General features: G+C 66.2%; 1 protein-coding gene across 1 annotated transcript; it reads left to right on the forward strand.

Moving 5' to 3' along the window:
- The first annotated feature begins 2,572 nt into the window (after positions 1-2,572).
- Positions 2,573-12,579, forward strand: PATL1 (PAT1 homolog 1, processing body mRNA decay factor). The gene is made up of 19 exons (XM_059825845.1): positions 2,573-2,593; positions 3,037-3,148; positions 3,277-3,494; positions 3,576-3,650; positions 4,430-4,624; positions 4,723-4,824; positions 5,198-5,294; positions 5,488-5,698; positions 5,771-5,860; positions 6,045-6,228; positions 7,917-8,040; positions 8,152-8,249; positions 8,352-8,411; positions 8,837-8,985; positions 9,617-9,776; positions 10,519-10,674; positions 11,292-11,383; positions 12,105-12,254; positions 12,477-12,579. Exons 1-19 carry the CDS (start codon positions 2,579-2,581, stop codon positions 12,496-12,498), a joined length of 2,310 nt encoding a protein of 769 aa, XP_059681828.1. The 5' UTR covers positions 2,573-2,578; the 3' UTR covers positions 12,499-12,579.
- Positions 12,580-15,744: the final 3,165 nt, after the last annotated feature.

Genomic DNA, 15,744 nt, shown 5'->3' on the forward strand with positions numbered 1-15,744 from the left:
AGGAAGGCGCCGAGGGGAGGGACGAGGTGGAGCCACCCTTCACCTGGGACACCCGGGGACACCGGCCCCGTTAAAGGCGACGGTTGTGGGTGCTCCCGGGGAAGCTGGCGGCGAGGTGGGGGCGGATGTGGGGTGGCCCCAGCTCGGAGGCGATGAGGAAGCTGGTCCCCACAGGGGCCATTCGCCGATGACGTGTCCTCCCCTGCCATGGGTGGCTGCAGCGGGGGAACGGCTGGGGATGGGGGACACGGCTGGGGACACGGCGGGGGGATGTGGCTATGGATAGGGGTCACAGCTGGGGGGACACAGCTGGGGATAGGGGACACAGCTGGGGGACGTGGCTATGGACAGGGGTCACAGCTGGGGGGACACAGCTGGGGATAGGGGACACGGCTGGAGGACATGGCTATGGATAGGGGTCACAGCTGGGGGGACACAGCTGGGGATAGGGGACACAGCTGGAGGACATGGCTATGGATAGGGGTCACAGCTGGGGGGACACAGCTGGGGATAGGGGACACGGCTGGAGAGACAACGGAGGATAGGGGACACAGCTGGGGGACGTGGCTATGGACAGGGGTCACAGCTGGGGATAAGGGACATGGGTGGGTATAGGGGACACAGCTGGGGACACAGCTGGGGATAGGGGACACAGCTGGGGACACAGCAGGGGGATGTGGCTATGGATAGGGGTCACAGCTGGGGGGACACAGCTGGGGATAGGGGACACAGCTGGGGGACGTGGCTATGGATAGGGGTCACAGCTGGGGATAAGGGACATGACTGTGTATAGGGGACACGGCTGGGGACAGGGGACACAGCTGGGGGATGTGGCTATGGATAGAGGTCACAGCTGGGGGGACACAGCTGGGGATAGGGGACACAGCTGGAGGACATGGCTATGGATAGGGGTCACAGCTGGGGGGACACAGCTGGGGATAGGGGACACAGCTGGGGGACATGGCTATGGATAGGGGTCACAGCTGGGGGGACACAGCTGGGGATAGGGGAAACGGCTGGAGAGACAACGGAGGATAGGGGACACAGCTGGGGGACGTGGCTATGGACAGGGGTCACAGCTGGGGATAAGGGACATGGGTGGGTATAGGGGACACAGCTGGGGACACAGCTGGGGATAGGGGATACAGCTGGGGGTACACAGCTGGGGATGGGGGACACGGCTGGGGACACGGCGGGGGGACGTGGCTATGGATAGGGGTCACAGCTGGGGGGACACAGCTGGGGATAGGGGACACAGCTGGGGGACGTGGCTATGGACAGGGGTCACAGCTGGGGGGACAACTGTGGACAGGGGACGTGGCTGGGGGACACAGCTGAGAGGACATGGGTATGGATAGGGGCATGTCTGGGGACAGGGGACACGGCTGGGGACACAGCTGGGGATAAGGGACATGGGTGGGTATAGGGGACATGGCTGAGGACACAGCTGAGGGGACAGGTGTACGGATAGGGGCACCTCTGGGGACAGGGGACATGGCTGGGGACACATCCGTGGATACAGGTCACAGCTGGGGGGACACAACTGGGGATAGGGGACACGGCTGGAGTGACACAGCTGGGCAAAGGGGACACGGCTATGGATAAGGGGACACAGCTGGGGACAGAGGTCACAGCTTGGGGAGGCACAGCTGGGGACAGGGGACATAGTTGGGGGGCATGACTGGGGAGAGGGGACAGCTGGGGGGACATGGCTGTGGGTGACAGCTCGGGGCTTGGCTGGGGACAGGGGTCACAGCTGGGGGGACACAGCCGGGGGTAGGGGACATGGGGGGGTCACAGCTGGGGGGACACAGCCGGGGGTAGGGGACATGGGGGGGGTCACAGCTGGGGGGACACAGCCGGGGGTAGGGGACATGGGGGGGGTCACAGCTGGGGGGACACAGCCGGGGGTAGGGGACATGGGGGGGGTCACAGCTGGGGGGACACAGCCGGGGGTAGGGGACATGGGGGAGGTCACAGCTGGGGGGACACAGCTGTGGATGGGGGACATGGGGGGGTCACAGCTGGGGGGACACAGCTGGGGGGACACAGCCGGGGGTAGGGGACTTGGGGGGGGTCACAGCTGGGGGGACACAGCTGTGGATGGGGGACATGGGGGGGTCACAGCTGGGGCGACACAGCTGTGGATGGGGGACACGGTTGGGGACAGCGCCGGGACGGGGACAACGCTGGGGGGACACGGTTTGGGGGGACACGGGCGCAGGCTGGGGACATGGGGGTGTCACGGGTGGGTGTGTGCAACAGTGCGCGTGAGCCTGTGCTGACGTGTGTCCGGCCGCACGCGCGTCCGTGAGGGATGACACCCGCGGGGACAAAAGGGGACGCTGCCCCTTTAAGAGCAGCCCGAGGGCGGCGCGGCGCCTTTAAGGAGGCGGGGCTAAAGCGGACCACGCCCTCCTATCGCGCCCTGCCCGTGCGCATGCGCTCCACCGCCCCGCTGGCGGAGGGGCGTGGGTGACGTCATGCGCGTGCGCCCGCGGCGGCGCATGCGCGGCGGGGCCCGGGGCCGGAGCGGGCCGCGCGGAGCCTGCGGGCGGTGGGCGCCGCCGCCGCCGCCATGTTCCGGTACCAGGTGAGCGGGGAGGGGGCCCGTCGGGCCGGGGGACGTGGGCTGGGGTCTACGGGGGTGCGCCGGGCCGCGGGCCGGGGTGGGGAGGGGGTGCGCCGGGCCGGGAGCCGGCCCGGCGCACCCCCTCCCCATCCCGGCCCACGGTTCCCCCCCCCCACCCCGGCCCGGAGCAACCCCGGGAGTGCTCGTGTGGGACGGGGCCCCACGAGGCTTGTGGGGGAACCGGGCAGGGGGGGGTCTGCGGAGCGGGGCAGTGTGCCGCACCCCCGGTGCTGGGGGTCGGGAGGTCGGTGTGGCTCGTGGAGCGGTATAACGGGCCCGGGAACGGAGCGGGGCGGGGGGGGGGTCCCCGTGGGGGGAGCGCGGGTTGTGGGATGCGATGCTGTGGGGGGAGCGTTCGGGGGTGGGAGACCTGTGCTGATCCCCCCCCTCCTCGCTCTCCCCAGTCCCTGGAGGACTGCCCGCTGGATGAGGATGAAGATGCCTTCCAGGCCCTGGGGGAGGAAGATGAAGATATCGACCAGTTCAACGATGACACGTTTGGAGCCGGGGCTGTCGGTGAGCGCTTGCGTTCCCCCCTGCGAAACCCCCGCAACCACCCCCCCCCACCCCAGGGCCGTGCCCCTCTCCTTGCTGAGGCCCTCGCTGCCCCTGCGAACGCGTCCCTCACTGCGGGTCCCTCCCAGATGACGACTGGCAGGAGGCACACGAGCGGCTGGCGGAGCTGGAGGACAAGCCGGTGGCAACCAGGGAGCAGGATGGGCCCGGCGGCGAGGAGGCGGATCTGCTGGGCGAGCCCGAGGACACGCTGGCGGAGCGGCTGACCAGGCTGGTCATCGACAGCGAGCTGGAGGACCCTGCCATCATGCAGGCCGTACAGACCAGGGCCCCCACGCAGGTGGGAGTGGGGCCAGGAGGGCCGGGGTGAGTGCAGGTCTAGCGGGCCTGGCAGTGCCGTGCTGACTCCCTGTCTGTTTTCCAGCAGCCGGGAGGGCTGAACTCCAGCATCTGGGACAGCTCAGCCGTCCTGCGGCGCATCCGGGGGCCGCTTCTCACTCAGGTACGGTGCCGGGGTGCGGGTGGCAGCCATCGTGGCTTCCCTAAGGCCCCCCAAATCGCTGTGACAGCGAACTGGGTGCTGAGGGGCGAGATGTGCTGTACTGCTGGAGGCTCATCAGTGCTGGGGGGCACCTCCAGATCAGCCTCGGACAGTGGGGTGTTCTGCTTGCCTCTGGCTGGGTCTGGGTGGCCACAGTTTGGCTCGTTTGTAGACCCTCTTAGAAATGACCCCTTGTCCCCCCTTGGAGGCTGGAGAGCCGGGCTGGGGGCTTATCGCTGATCCGTGGTCCCTGGTGATGTCTGAGAGATGACGGCGCTCCCATCAGGGTTTGGGAATGTCGGTGCCTCGAGGCAGAAGATTTTTTTTTGTTGCGGTTTAATTAAGAGTCAGGCTTTTAAGTGCCAGCGGAGCGTGCTGTGCAACCAGCCCTCTCCCGGCTCTGCAGGGCTGACGAGGGCCGGGAACCGAGCACGTGCGTGTAGCCTGCGCGGCGGTGACACAGAGCGTTCCCACCCCATGCTCAGGCAGCGCTGTCACTGCAAACGGGCGTCTTGGCAGTGACATGGGCTCCATGGGGCAGGCCCTGGGGGTCCCCAGGACCCCCTGCCATCGCTTGGGACTCCTTGGGAAGCGCAGCGGGATGTAGAGGAGACCTGGCAGGAGGAAGGATGTGGCTATCGTTTCTTGGGAATGTCCCCGGGACACACGGTGCCAATCCTCCCCATCCCAGTCAGTGACTGTTATCCTGGGGAGAGCTTTCTCTCCCCTTCTGCTTGCAGGAGATGCCGTCGGTGTCCGTGCTGGACTACGCTTTGCCTCAGAGACCCCCGCAGGCTCGAGAGGAAGAGCGGGACCCCTCCGAGCGGGCGCTGCCCCGGCGTTCGTCGTCCCCAGTCATCGGGAGCCCCCCTGTCCGGGCCGTCCCCATCGGCACCCCTCCCAAGCAGGCTGCCGTGCCCAACTTCAACCAGCAGGTACCTCCCCCCAGCCCCACTCGCCGCCCGTGGCTCAAAGGGCGCAGGCTGGTCCCCGGAGAGCTAATGTGGGGGGACTGCTGCTTCCCTCCTCCTAGATCCTGTGTCCGAAGCCTGTCCACATCCGAGCTACCATGCAGCAGCGCTACCCGGCTCCCTATGGCGAGAGGATGTCCCCCAACCAGCTCTGCAACGTACCGGTACCCAGCCCCCTCTGCACCCCTCCTTGTTGGCGCTGCCTTCCAGCCCCTCCATTGCTGGGAGATCTTCCAGCCTCCCCAGAACCCCCCTACACCCCGTTCCCTTCCTCCCACCTGCAACTTTGGGCCCTGACAGCGCTGAACCCGTCACTGTCACGCACAGCCAGCCAACAACTTGTCTCTAGTTCCGTACCTCGGCCCGTCTGCCTCATCCTGCTCGGTCAACCCCGCTCCCTGGAACCTGGCCTGGCTCCCAGCCTGCCCGGGGCACCCTCCTGGGGCTTCGTCTTGCGCTGTTGCCCGCTCCCCATCTGCCCACCATCGGCTGTGCCAGGGCTGTGACTGGGGTCCCTCTTCCCTTCTCTTTCCCCAGAATTCCTCCCTCCTGGGCCACCCGTTTCCTCACAGCGTCTCTCCCGTCCTCACCCACCTGCAGAGAGCGCAGCTGCTTGGAGGAGCCCAGGTAAAGCCCCCTTTGCTCCCTTCCTGCCCTTTCCTGGCCCCTCCATGGGCAGGGTCCCACATTTCTCCTCAGATGGCTGTGGGAGCTGGCTCTACGTGGCTCTTTTTGGCCGTCTCAGATGCGGCTGCCCTGGCTGGGCCTTTCCCTTTGCCCCCAAATCTCCCCCGGCTGACTCTGGGCCCCCTCTCTGCCCTGCCAGGCCGGCCGAATGTCCCCCAGCCAGTTTGCCCGGGTCTCTGGCCTGGTTGGGAGCCCCCTCCCCTCCGTCAATCCCAAGCTGCTCCAGGGCAGAGTCGGGCAGATGATGGCTCCGGCCAGCGGGTTTCGTGCCTTCTTTGGGGCTCCCCCCGCTCCACCTCCCTCGCAGCCGCAGCACCCGCCGGGCCCCGGATCCCACCTCCAGAGCCTGAGGTAGGTGCCATCCTTCTCCCGGTTGCCTACCCGCTCCCTGCATCCGGCTCTGAGATATCCCGCTCTCCCCAGGCCGCAGCCCCAGATGTTCCGGCCAGACACGACCCACCTGCACCCCCAGCACCGCCGGCTCCTGCATCAGCGGCAGCAGCAGAACCGAAAGTGAGTGCCGGCCCTGCGCCGGAGCCGGGAGAGGGGCTGCCTGGCGCAGTTGCAGGCGGGGGGCAGGTTGCATCGCCCCTCCGCCGCGGCGGGGGTTGTGCTGCCGGGGCTAGCCTGTGCACCGCTCTCTGTCCCTTCCTGTAGCTCCTGTGTACTCACGGGTGCCCTTCTTGCCTCCTGCCAGCCAGCACCGGAGCCTCAACGGCTCGGTGGGGGACCGAGGGGGCCACCGGAGCAGCCACCAGGAGCAGATGCGCAAAGACCCCTACGCCAACCTCATGCTGCAGCGGGAAAAGGACTGGGTGTCCAAGATCCAGATGATGCAGCTGCAGAGCACTGATCCTTACCTGGATGACTATTACTACCAGGTAGCGGAGAGGGGGAAGCGCCCGGCTCGCTCTGACGCGTGGCCCCTGCCCGCGGCTGCTGGCAGGGCAGTGCCTTAACGCTCCCACGGGACCGGTGTCTTCCTGGCACGGGCGCTGTGCCGAGGGGCGTGGGGTGGGAAGGGGATGGCAGCGCCGAGAGTGATGCGTCGGAGGAAGCATTCCTAGATCCAGTTGTGGGGAAGGCACTGGAGGAGGAAGGCAAAGAGACGGGGTGCGGTGAGCATCCCCAGCGAGGGAAGGGGAGGGGGAGCAGTGGTAAGGGAAGAACCGCCTTCCTGTTCTTGGGTGAGATCTCCAGGGGTGAGGAGACGTTGGGGAATGCTGGCAGCACGGATTTGGAAGGCGCAGCGAAGGCCCAAGATAACAGGAGAACAGCTCCTCTACATGGGAAGCTGCATGTGATAGTGGCAGAATAAAACACCCGGAATGGGAGACGGGGAAGCTGCTAAATGGAGAATGCAGGAGAGAGCCCTGGGCAGGGAATGGCTGCGTAAGGAGGACTCAAGTCTGACGGGGTGGTGGTGAAGTCCACGGGGTCCAAAGAGTGAGGTGGAGAAGGTGGATAGGGAGAGACTGCTCCTGCTCTTCTCCAGTTCAAGAATAGGGAGCGCCAGACAGGGCTGGTAGGAGCCAGATTTGGAGCAGACGAAGCAAGGTGAGGGCTGGGCTCTTTCCGACGGCGGTAGATGCTCAAAGCTCAGTTGGGTTTGAGGGTACACAGGGCAACTTCACGCGAGGGAAATCTGCGGAGGGCTTCAAGCTACGTAGGATGGAACGCTTGGCTTGGGAGATTGAACGGGGCTTGTGGGGTGGTTGGGAGTGTCTCTGGGGCAATCGTCAGCTGTGCGGGAGGTTTGGCCCCTGTCTTCACGAAGGGGGGTGCAGAGGAGCCAGCCACACACCCAGAAAGGTCCCAGAGCAGTCGGTGCAGCCGCGAGCACAGGACAGAGCAGGAAGGGCAGTCACCAGCACAGTGAAATGCATCAGAGCGGTCCGGTCCCCTCTGCAGTGGGCCAGGGGCCCGGTGGGAGCGGGGATGAGCGCTTGCTGCGGGTTTTCTGGGCTCCGGTGGGAGCTGGCAGGAGAGCTGCAGACGGCTGGTCTGTCTGCTCCGGGGCTGACGGAAGGCATCGTGCTGACAGAGGTTTTCAGGGAGCTGTGGGTGAGCTGATCCCCGGCAGAGGAGGGGAACTGGTACAGCCGCAGCCGGGACGTGAGTCAACAAAGCTCTGCCGTTGCGAAAGAGACGAACGTTGGCCGGGGTGGATGGGAAGAGCGCGTGAGCACTGGTGTGGGAGGCCCCAGCCACGAGCTGCCCAGCCTGGGCATGGTGCTAACAGAGCAAGACAGGCTAACTGGAGTGTGCTGGGAAGGACTGGGAGCAGGGGACCTCACAGGGAGAGCGGATTCGTCATTGTTTGTATTGAGAAAGAGAGGGCTGAGGAGGAACCTTGACCTCTGTAATCTCGAGGGACGATAAAGAGGAGGATGCAATCGTCCCCTCGTGTACTGGGGGAAGAACAGTGGTTTAAAATGCTGCTGCTGACGTTGGGAAGACCAGTAAGTGATGGGCAAGGGATGGAGCGCAGGCCAGGGAGACGGATATCTTGCGTCAGTCCTTGTCAGCTATTTTTCGGGGGTCTCAACCTCTCCTCTCCCTGCCTCAGAATTACTTCCAGAAGCTGGAGAAGTTGTCAGCAGCGGAGGAAGTCCATGGTGATGGTCCCAAGAAGGAACGCACTAAACTCATCACACCTCAGGTGGCTAAGCTGGAGCACACCTACAAGCCAGGTAAGCGCTCCTTTCTCCACGCAGCCCGGACCTGGGCCAGAGAAAGGGGGGTGATGTGGGGTCAGGCCTGGACTGACTCCCTTTGTTTCCCTTCTGCCCCCCTTCCTGCAGTGCAGTTTGAGGGCTCGCTCGGGAAGCTCACGGTCTCCAGCGTGAACAACCCCCGGAAGATGATCGACGCGGTGGTAACCTCCCGCAGTGAGGATGACGTGAGTTCTGGCCCTGCCTCCCTTCCGATGCAGCTCTGCGGCTGGCGCTCAGGCCAGTGCGGGAGCTGCCCGCGGCCCTGACTCACTGTCCCTCCCCGGCAGGAGACGAAGGAGAAGCAGGTTCGAGACAAGAGGCGCCAGACCCTTGTCACGATCGAGAAGGTGAGATCAAGGGGGACCGCAGCGACCCTCGGAGATCTGTGGTGGGGTGCGAGGTGGGCTGGTGTGAAGGGCGGGCCAGGGAGACCACGATGAACTCCTGTGGACATCCAGCCAGCGCTTGACAGTGGCCAAGGTCCTGCTTGCAGGAGAGGGGGACCCTGGAGCAGAGAGGCTGAAGCCGGGTACCAGCCGGGCCTTCACCCTGCCCCAAAACAGCCTGGACGGGCTTTGAAGGGTCCGTTATTGACTCACAGCCATAAGGAGGCTTTGACATGGTCTGAGCCAGGATATGCGATTCCTGTAGCAGCAAAGGAGTCAGGAGGGCCCTGGCTGGGTCCGGGCACATCCTGGATCTCTGTGGGACAGGGCTAGCGGATCCCATCGCAGATCCCTGTGCCCTGCTGTGATCGCCGTCTCTCCTGCAGACGTACAGCCTCCTCCTAGACGTGGAGGACTACGAGAGACGCTACCTCCTGAGCCTGGAAGGCGAGCGGCCGGCCCTGATGGGTGAGAGGAAGCAGAAGATCTGCGACATGTATGACAATCTGAGGGGGAAAGCGCCCGGGCAGGAGAGGTGAGCAGAGGTGGTGTCTGCGACTCGGTTGCTGCTCAGAGGATCCGTGGGCACTTGCGGCTGCTGAAACTGGCTTTCCAGGGACTTGTTTCCCAAGGAAGAGTCAGGCTGATTCTTCCAAGGGTGTGTTGGGAACTGGGGGCTGAAATAACCTTCCCCCCCCCCCCTTTATTTTGCCATTTTCCCCATGCGATTGTTGGCTGTCGTGATGATCCTGTAACAACTTCCATCCCCGCAGCTCGGGCCTGTCTGTACGCTCACTGGGTGCCTGTCCTCCCGGAGCTCTGCGCTCCAGCACATCCCTCGGTGCTTTTTTTTAAGTCTTGCCTGACCTGTAGCCTCAACAGCGCAGACGGGCAAGGAAGGACAGAGGGTCTCGGTGGCTCCTTCTCTGCTGCCCTGTGGGAAAGGGGGCCTTGTCCTCCTGCCTGGCCCATCAGACAGGCAGAGGGTAGGGTTAGGGGTTTCGTTCCTGCGTTGTTTTTCCCTCCCCAGGGATTTTTTTTTTGAGGTGGGTGTGTTTTCTGCCTGGTGCCGGTACAGGGCCGGCTGTGGGGTACCTACGGGAACACCCCACGTGCCCTGGGACGCTCCCAGCTGAGGGTCAGCACCTTTCTCCTCTCCTTGACAGGCCCAGCGACGACCACTTCATGCAGATCATGTGCATCCGGAAAGGGAAGCGCCTCGTGGCCCGGATCCTCCCCTTCTTGTCACCCGAGCAAGCGGCTGACGTACTTATGGCGACGGCCAGGAACCTGCCCTTCCTCATCAAGAAGGATGCTCAGGACGAGGTGAGATTCCAGGAGCTGGGAGGGCTCCCCTCACTCGCTGCGAGGTGGGGATCGGCACGGGGTCTGGAGCCGGATCTCCTCTCCTCCATGTGGAAGACGACAAATGGCTTCATGTCTTAAGGACGGTCATTTCCTTCTCTCTGGGGACACTGCCAGAGGCCTGGGGAGGCTGCAGGAGCCCTGAGCTCCTGGCAGGGCCCGTCTCCCGTGCCTGCCGGCTGGCACGGCACAGCCCAGCTTCACCGGGAAGGAAGCGGGGAGGGTTTCTGATAAATGGTGTCTTTGTTTAACCAGCCCAGCTTTTGGCTGAGTGCTTGTCTGAAGGGCTGCGTCTCTGACTCATCGGGTGACAACGGGAGACTCCATCTTCCAGAGACAGAGAGCAGAGGCCAGCATCTTCCAAGGGACGTGCTCTCAGCTGTCCTTTGCAATCTTTTTTTATACACAGAACAAAAATACAGGCATCTGCGAAATAAATCCCGGCTTGTTTTGAGAAAGGGGATGATTTAAGAACGAAAAAGACTTGCCTGAATTTAAAGCAGACCTCTGCCATTCAGGGATATGGGCGAGTCCCACCCTGAACACGCGAGGGGGGCTGAAGGCAGAGGTGCTGCTGGTGTGTGTGTAGCAGTGAGGCAGCGTCTTGTCGGGGTCGGTGAGGCCCCGGGGCGGCCAGCCGGCCGTGGGGAAGCCCGTCTCCCTGCTGCTGCAGCTCCCGATTCCTCCGCTCCTCTCTCCACAGGTGCTGCCCTGCCTGTTGAGGCCATTCTCGCACGTTCTCTACCACCTTCCCTTGGGGACGGTCACCAGCCTTGTGCAGCAGCTAACGAACCTACCTCAGAGCGCAACCGCGCCAGCGCCCACCAACCTGCACCTCACTGCTGTGCTCCAAAACAAGGTGCTCCCCTCTCCCTCGCTCTCCCCGGGGCAGGCAGCACGGCGGGGGGGAGCAGGTGGGGCCATCTCATCCCTCCTGCTCTGGCAGGTCCTGATGTCTTCCCGTAGTCGGGAAGTTGAGTTCTCCGGCAGCTTCCTGGCACTGGATGGCAGAGCTGGATGCAGCCGCGGTGCAGGAACGGCACGGGAGCCGCAGGCTGCCAGCTCCTGGCGCTCTCCCCTTCCCTTGCTGATTAACGAGGGTGTCTGGCGGATTAATCAGCCGTCTGAGCTGGCCTGGGAGTCGGCTGCAGACTGACAGCCTGCTCCCTTGTCTGTCCCGCTGGGCTGCAGACTCCTGCCCTCAAATACGTGTCGGGAGGGCCGCTCCTCTGCCGTGGGTTCATGAAAGCATCCCTCCGAGCTGAGCCCGGAGCGGTCGGTCACTCATGCAGCCATCCACCACGATTGCCGGGACTCAGGCTCATAAACAGCCTCCTCTTCCTCCTCCTCAGGGGGCTGCAAAGGCAGCCGGGGATCCTCCCGCTTGCGCCACCGTCCCCGGGAGCACCGGCAGGACATCTCCTCCCCGGCAGGCTCCCGGCACCCCTCCCTGACACCCTCCCTCTCTCCCCGCAGTTCGGCCTGTCCCTGCTGTACTTGGTCTTGAGCCGCGGGGAGGAACTGCAGAGCTCGGACGCGAACACGGAGCTAATGCAGGACAACCAGTGGTGAGCGCCCGTTCCTCGGGCTGGAGGGGTGGGGAAGGCGGCGATGCCGTCGGGCTGGGACGCTGTGGCGGGCAGGGTGCGAAGGACTCGGAGGCAGAGTTGAGGAAGAAGGAGGTTTAATTGCAGTCTCTCGGCAGCAGTGCTGGAAACAGCCACGGTGCTGAAGGAAAGAGAAAGGCAGGCCCGAGGCAGAGGGAGAACGCGGTAGATACGGCTTGGGACATGCCGGGACTGGTCCCTCAGAGGTGCAGGGAAGCTGTCACCTCAGCTGAGCAACCATAACGCTTTTAGCCTGAGCAGATACGAGATTGCCGCGTCTCGCTTAGCCCGTGGCACGAGGTGCGTGATGCGGCGTTACCCACTGTTCCCCCCCGGGGCTCCAGCGTCCCTGCAAGCTCCTGCGTGGCACTTTGCCATGTTAGGAGTGCTGGGGGGGGGAAAGAAGGCCGCCCTCGGGGGGGAAAGCCAGGCCCTGCAGAGCAGCCAGGACGTCTCGGTGCAGGGGACTCGGTGAGGCTGTTGAGCGCAGGCAGGACCCTGCCCCGCGGTGAGGCCGGTGTCCAAGGACACGGCACCGGCGCCGCTTCTGGTGCCAAAATGCCACGAGGCTTTGCGTAGCCCAGGGCACCCCGGTTCCCCTGAGAGGAGTTGGGAGAGCGCCCGGCTCCCCGAGCACCCAAAGCCTCTCACTCCTCCCTTCTCCTCTGCCCCTCTCCGGCAGGACGGAGCTGATGCTCATGGCAACCCGGGAGCTCCTGCGGATCCCTCAGGCGGCCTTGGCCAAGCCGGTGTCCACCCCCTCGAACCTGATCTCCCTCTTCTCTCGTTACGTCGACCAGCAGAAGCTGAACCTGCTGGAGACAAAATTGCAGTAAGTTCCAACGCGAGCATGGCCGTGTCCTACGAAGGGACCGGAAAAGGGCGAAACCGGAGGCGGGGGGTGAAAGGGGAAGCTGTGGGCAGGACCGGCGTGGGGCAGCGGGTGAAGCCTGCCCTAAGAAGGGCCCCGAGGGAGCAGCCTGGGGCGAGGGGAAGTCGCTGCCTTCCCGCCCCACAGCTCCTCTGACGCTCCGCCGTTCTTTCCCCGTACTAGCTTAGTGCACGGGATCCGGTAGGATGTCTCCACGGCTTCTCGCCACCACCGTCGGCACCGGAGTGTTCCGGAGGATGGATGGAGGGAGGGCAGGCGGTTCCCCTCTCAACACCCCGACGCCCAGCCTGGCAGGACGGTGTCCCCTGGTGCAGGAGGGGGCAATCCTGGCTTGGCGGGGGGGGTGGTTTGGCTGCTCCCCGCCCTCCCCCACAAAATGCTGCCTCTCCCTGCTGCGCCTAAGCCCCCCCCCAGCCCTCTCCGCTCCCCCCACAACGGCTGCTGCTTCTCCCCACACACACACACGCACACTACTGAGGAAGGCGGGTGCCCTCAGGAAGGTGGGGGGGGGCTGGAGGGCTGGGAGAAGCCCCCCCGCTCCATCTGCGGGGCTGCAGGGTGGCCCCCCCCCTCCCTCCCCGGTCCTTCCCCAGCACCCATGGAGCACTGAGGTCTGGTCCCTGCCCTTCCCCGGCCGCGCACGCGGGTGTGAGCGGGCGTGCACGCACCTCTTTTGCACACTTGCCTTGTCTTCCCCACAGTCGGCTCCTTCCCTCGCCCTTCGCTCGCCCGCGCCCCGGGGTTTCCGTCCCGGCGGCTCCGGGATCCTGGCGGCGGGGGGCTCGGCCGGGCCCTGGCCTCCCAGCGGCCTCCCTCTCCTCCCAATCCGGGGGGATTCTGCTGTTCTGCTCCTCGGGAATGGGGTTGGCGAGGGGGGTTGGGGGACGGTAATTTTACTTTTTTTTTTTTTGCTTTTAAAAAGAAAACAAAGAGATTTGCACATGTAGGTATTTTACAACCAGTAACTCCTCCCTGGCATTAACCAGCTCCCCTCGGCTGCTTCCTGACCCTCGGCCCTCTCCCCCCTCACTTTCCTCCGACTGATCAAGTGGAAAGTTCATTTATTATTATTTTTATTTTTTTTCTTTGTGCTTCCCCCTCCCCCCCTCCCCGTTTTTTGGTTCTGGTTAATGAGAATAAAGTTTCTAAATTTACATTTTTATAGGGTATTGTAAATAAAGATGAATTGTATACTGCCGGGAGCGTGGCCTCTCCTTCTCTGAGGGGGGCATGGGACCGGCAGCCCCCCCCCACCCCCCCCCGGGACCCCTCCCCACCCCCGGGGCCCCTCCCCAGGGTGCACCCAGGGGTGCCCGGGCGGGGAGCGGAGCTCGGCCCCAGCTTGGCTCCACACCCTCCCCGCTGGCAGTTGGGCCCTATCCCCCCCCCACCGGCTGTAACACCCCCCCGGGGGGGCAGCACCGGCCGCCCGCGCTGGGCCTTCACGGGAGGGGGGCCCTAACGGGCAGCCCCTGCGGTAACGGCCGGTTCCCCGAGGGGAGCGGCGGATGGGGCCGCGCCCACGGGTGCCCCGGGTGGGGAGCAGGTCTCGGCCCCCGCCCCGTCCCGTCGCCGTGGGCCGGGCCCAGCCCGAGGCCTTGGGGCGGCCCTGCGGCGGAGCGGCGCCCCCCCCCCCCCGGTCAAAGGTGAGAGGTCACCGCCACCCCCGGTGGCAGGGCAATGTCTCGGCCAATGGCGGCGCGAGCAGCGGGAGGACCCGCCCCCCGCGGCCAATCGGTCGCGGGATGAGTCACCGCTGCGCGGCCCCGCCCAGCCGAGCGCGACCTGACGTCAGTGACGCGCGGCGCCTCTCTCCTCCTCTCATTGGTGTGCTGCGGAGACAGACGGGCGAGGGGACCAGTGAGAAGGCGGGGGGTGGGCGCGCAGCCTCACGGCCTTCGGCGCAAGCGCACCAGCAACCAATGGGAGCGCAGGCACCGCCCCGCGCTGGGCGGTGGCACCAATCCACCCGACGGGGCGGTGCGCGCGGGGGCCGCCGCCGCCAATGGCGCGCGACCGGGGGCGGGGCGGGTGACGGCAGCGCGGCGGAGGGCGGGGCGGTGGGGCGGCGGCGGCGATGGCGGAGCTGCGCGCGGCGGCCGCGGGCCCCGGCCCGGTGGCGGCGGCGGCGGCAGCGCTGCCCGGCCCCATGGCGCTGCCCGCGGCGCCCGGTGCGGCCCCCGCCCTGCCCTCACCAGCGGCGGGCGGCGGGGCGGGCCCGGGCCCGGGGGCGGGCGCGGCGGCTGCGGCGGCGGCGGCGGCGGGGGGCGGCGGCGGCGGTGGTTCCGGGGCGGGCGGCGCCGGGTCCGGTTCGGCGCGCGAGGGCTGGCTCTTCAAGTGGACCAACTACATCAAGGGCTACCAGCGCCGCTGGTTCGTGCTCAGCAACGGCCTCCTCAGCTACTACCGGTACGCACCGGGGACCTGCCCCGACCCACCGCCCCCCCGGGCCCTTCGCCCCCTCCCTGCCCCGCGGGGCTCCCCCGTGACCTTGGGCCCGGCCCGCTCTCCCCGCCGCGAAGCCACGGGGAGCGGGCGCGGGGTGTATGTGTCCCCCCCGCCCCATGCCGGTGAGGCCTCGTTATCACCCGCGGGCCCCCGGTGCCAGCTGGGGAGGGGAAGGGCTGTCCCCGCCCGGGCGGAGCGGGCAGCTGGCCCCGGGGCTGTTTACGGGGGGGGACGCCTGCTTGGCTCCCCCCTCCCCTGCCCGCTGGGTCTCGGTGTCGCTCCGAGCAGCCCTTCCCGGGGAGTACCGAGGGCCCTTTGTCCCCGCGGCCCTGCCCCGGGGCGGGCTGGCGGCTCGGTGCAGCGGCCTTGCCAGCCCCCTCCCCGCCGTGCCACCGCTTGGTCCCCAAGGGGACACCTGAGCCCGGCCGTGGGGGCCCTGTCCCTCTCGGGCCCTCCATTATTCATGGGGGAACCGGAGCCTGCAGGCAGCTGCCAGCTCGGGTGACAGCCCCGCGGGCGGGGGGAGGCCCCGGCCCCCGGGCCGGGCTGGGGGTGTCCCCGGCAGCTCCCTCCCTCACCCGCCAGGCCCGGACCCAGTGACGTGGAAGGGGTGTGCCGGGCTGGCACGGCCTTGCACCACGCCGGGGACTTCACCCTCCTCCCGGGGCCGTGCCGGGATGCGGGAGGCACCGAGGGGGAGCATGGTGGTCCCACAGGCTGCTCCTGGGGGCTGCTGAGCCCTGCCTGGGGGCCTGGGGCTGTGGACCCCTCCCCGCACTCTTCCCCTGAAGTGGCATTGCCAGCCTTGGCCCCGTTTTGGTGCTGCCCGCCCGGCTGGCTTGGCAAAACCGCCGGGGGCTGGAGCCAGCGCCCTATTAATAGCCCTGCCTGCGGGGTGGGGAATGCCAGGCACCCCTCTGTGGCCCCCCAAGGGCTTGGCCCCCACCCGGACCGGGCTACGGGGCACCTCCTTCCTCCAGCC

The sequence above is a fragment of the Gavia stellata genome, chromosome 17 (genome assembly GCF_030936135.1).
Source record: "Gavia stellata isolate bGavSte3 chromosome 17, bGavSte3.hap2, whole genome shotgun sequence".
Taxonomy (NCBI): Eukaryota; Metazoa; Chordata; class Aves; order Gaviiformes; family Gaviidae; genus Gavia; species Gavia stellata.

Coding starts and splice junctions, on each gene's coding strand:
- PATL1 (XM_059825845.1), top strand. Junction 5,699..5,770: donor TCCCACCTCCAGAGCCTGAG/GTAGGTGCCATC, acceptor CGCTCTCCCCAG/GCCGCAGCCCCAGATGTTCC. Junction 11,384..12,104: donor CTAATGCAGGACAACCAGTG/GTGAGCGCCCGT, acceptor CCTCTCCGGCAG/GACGGAGCTGATGCTCATGG.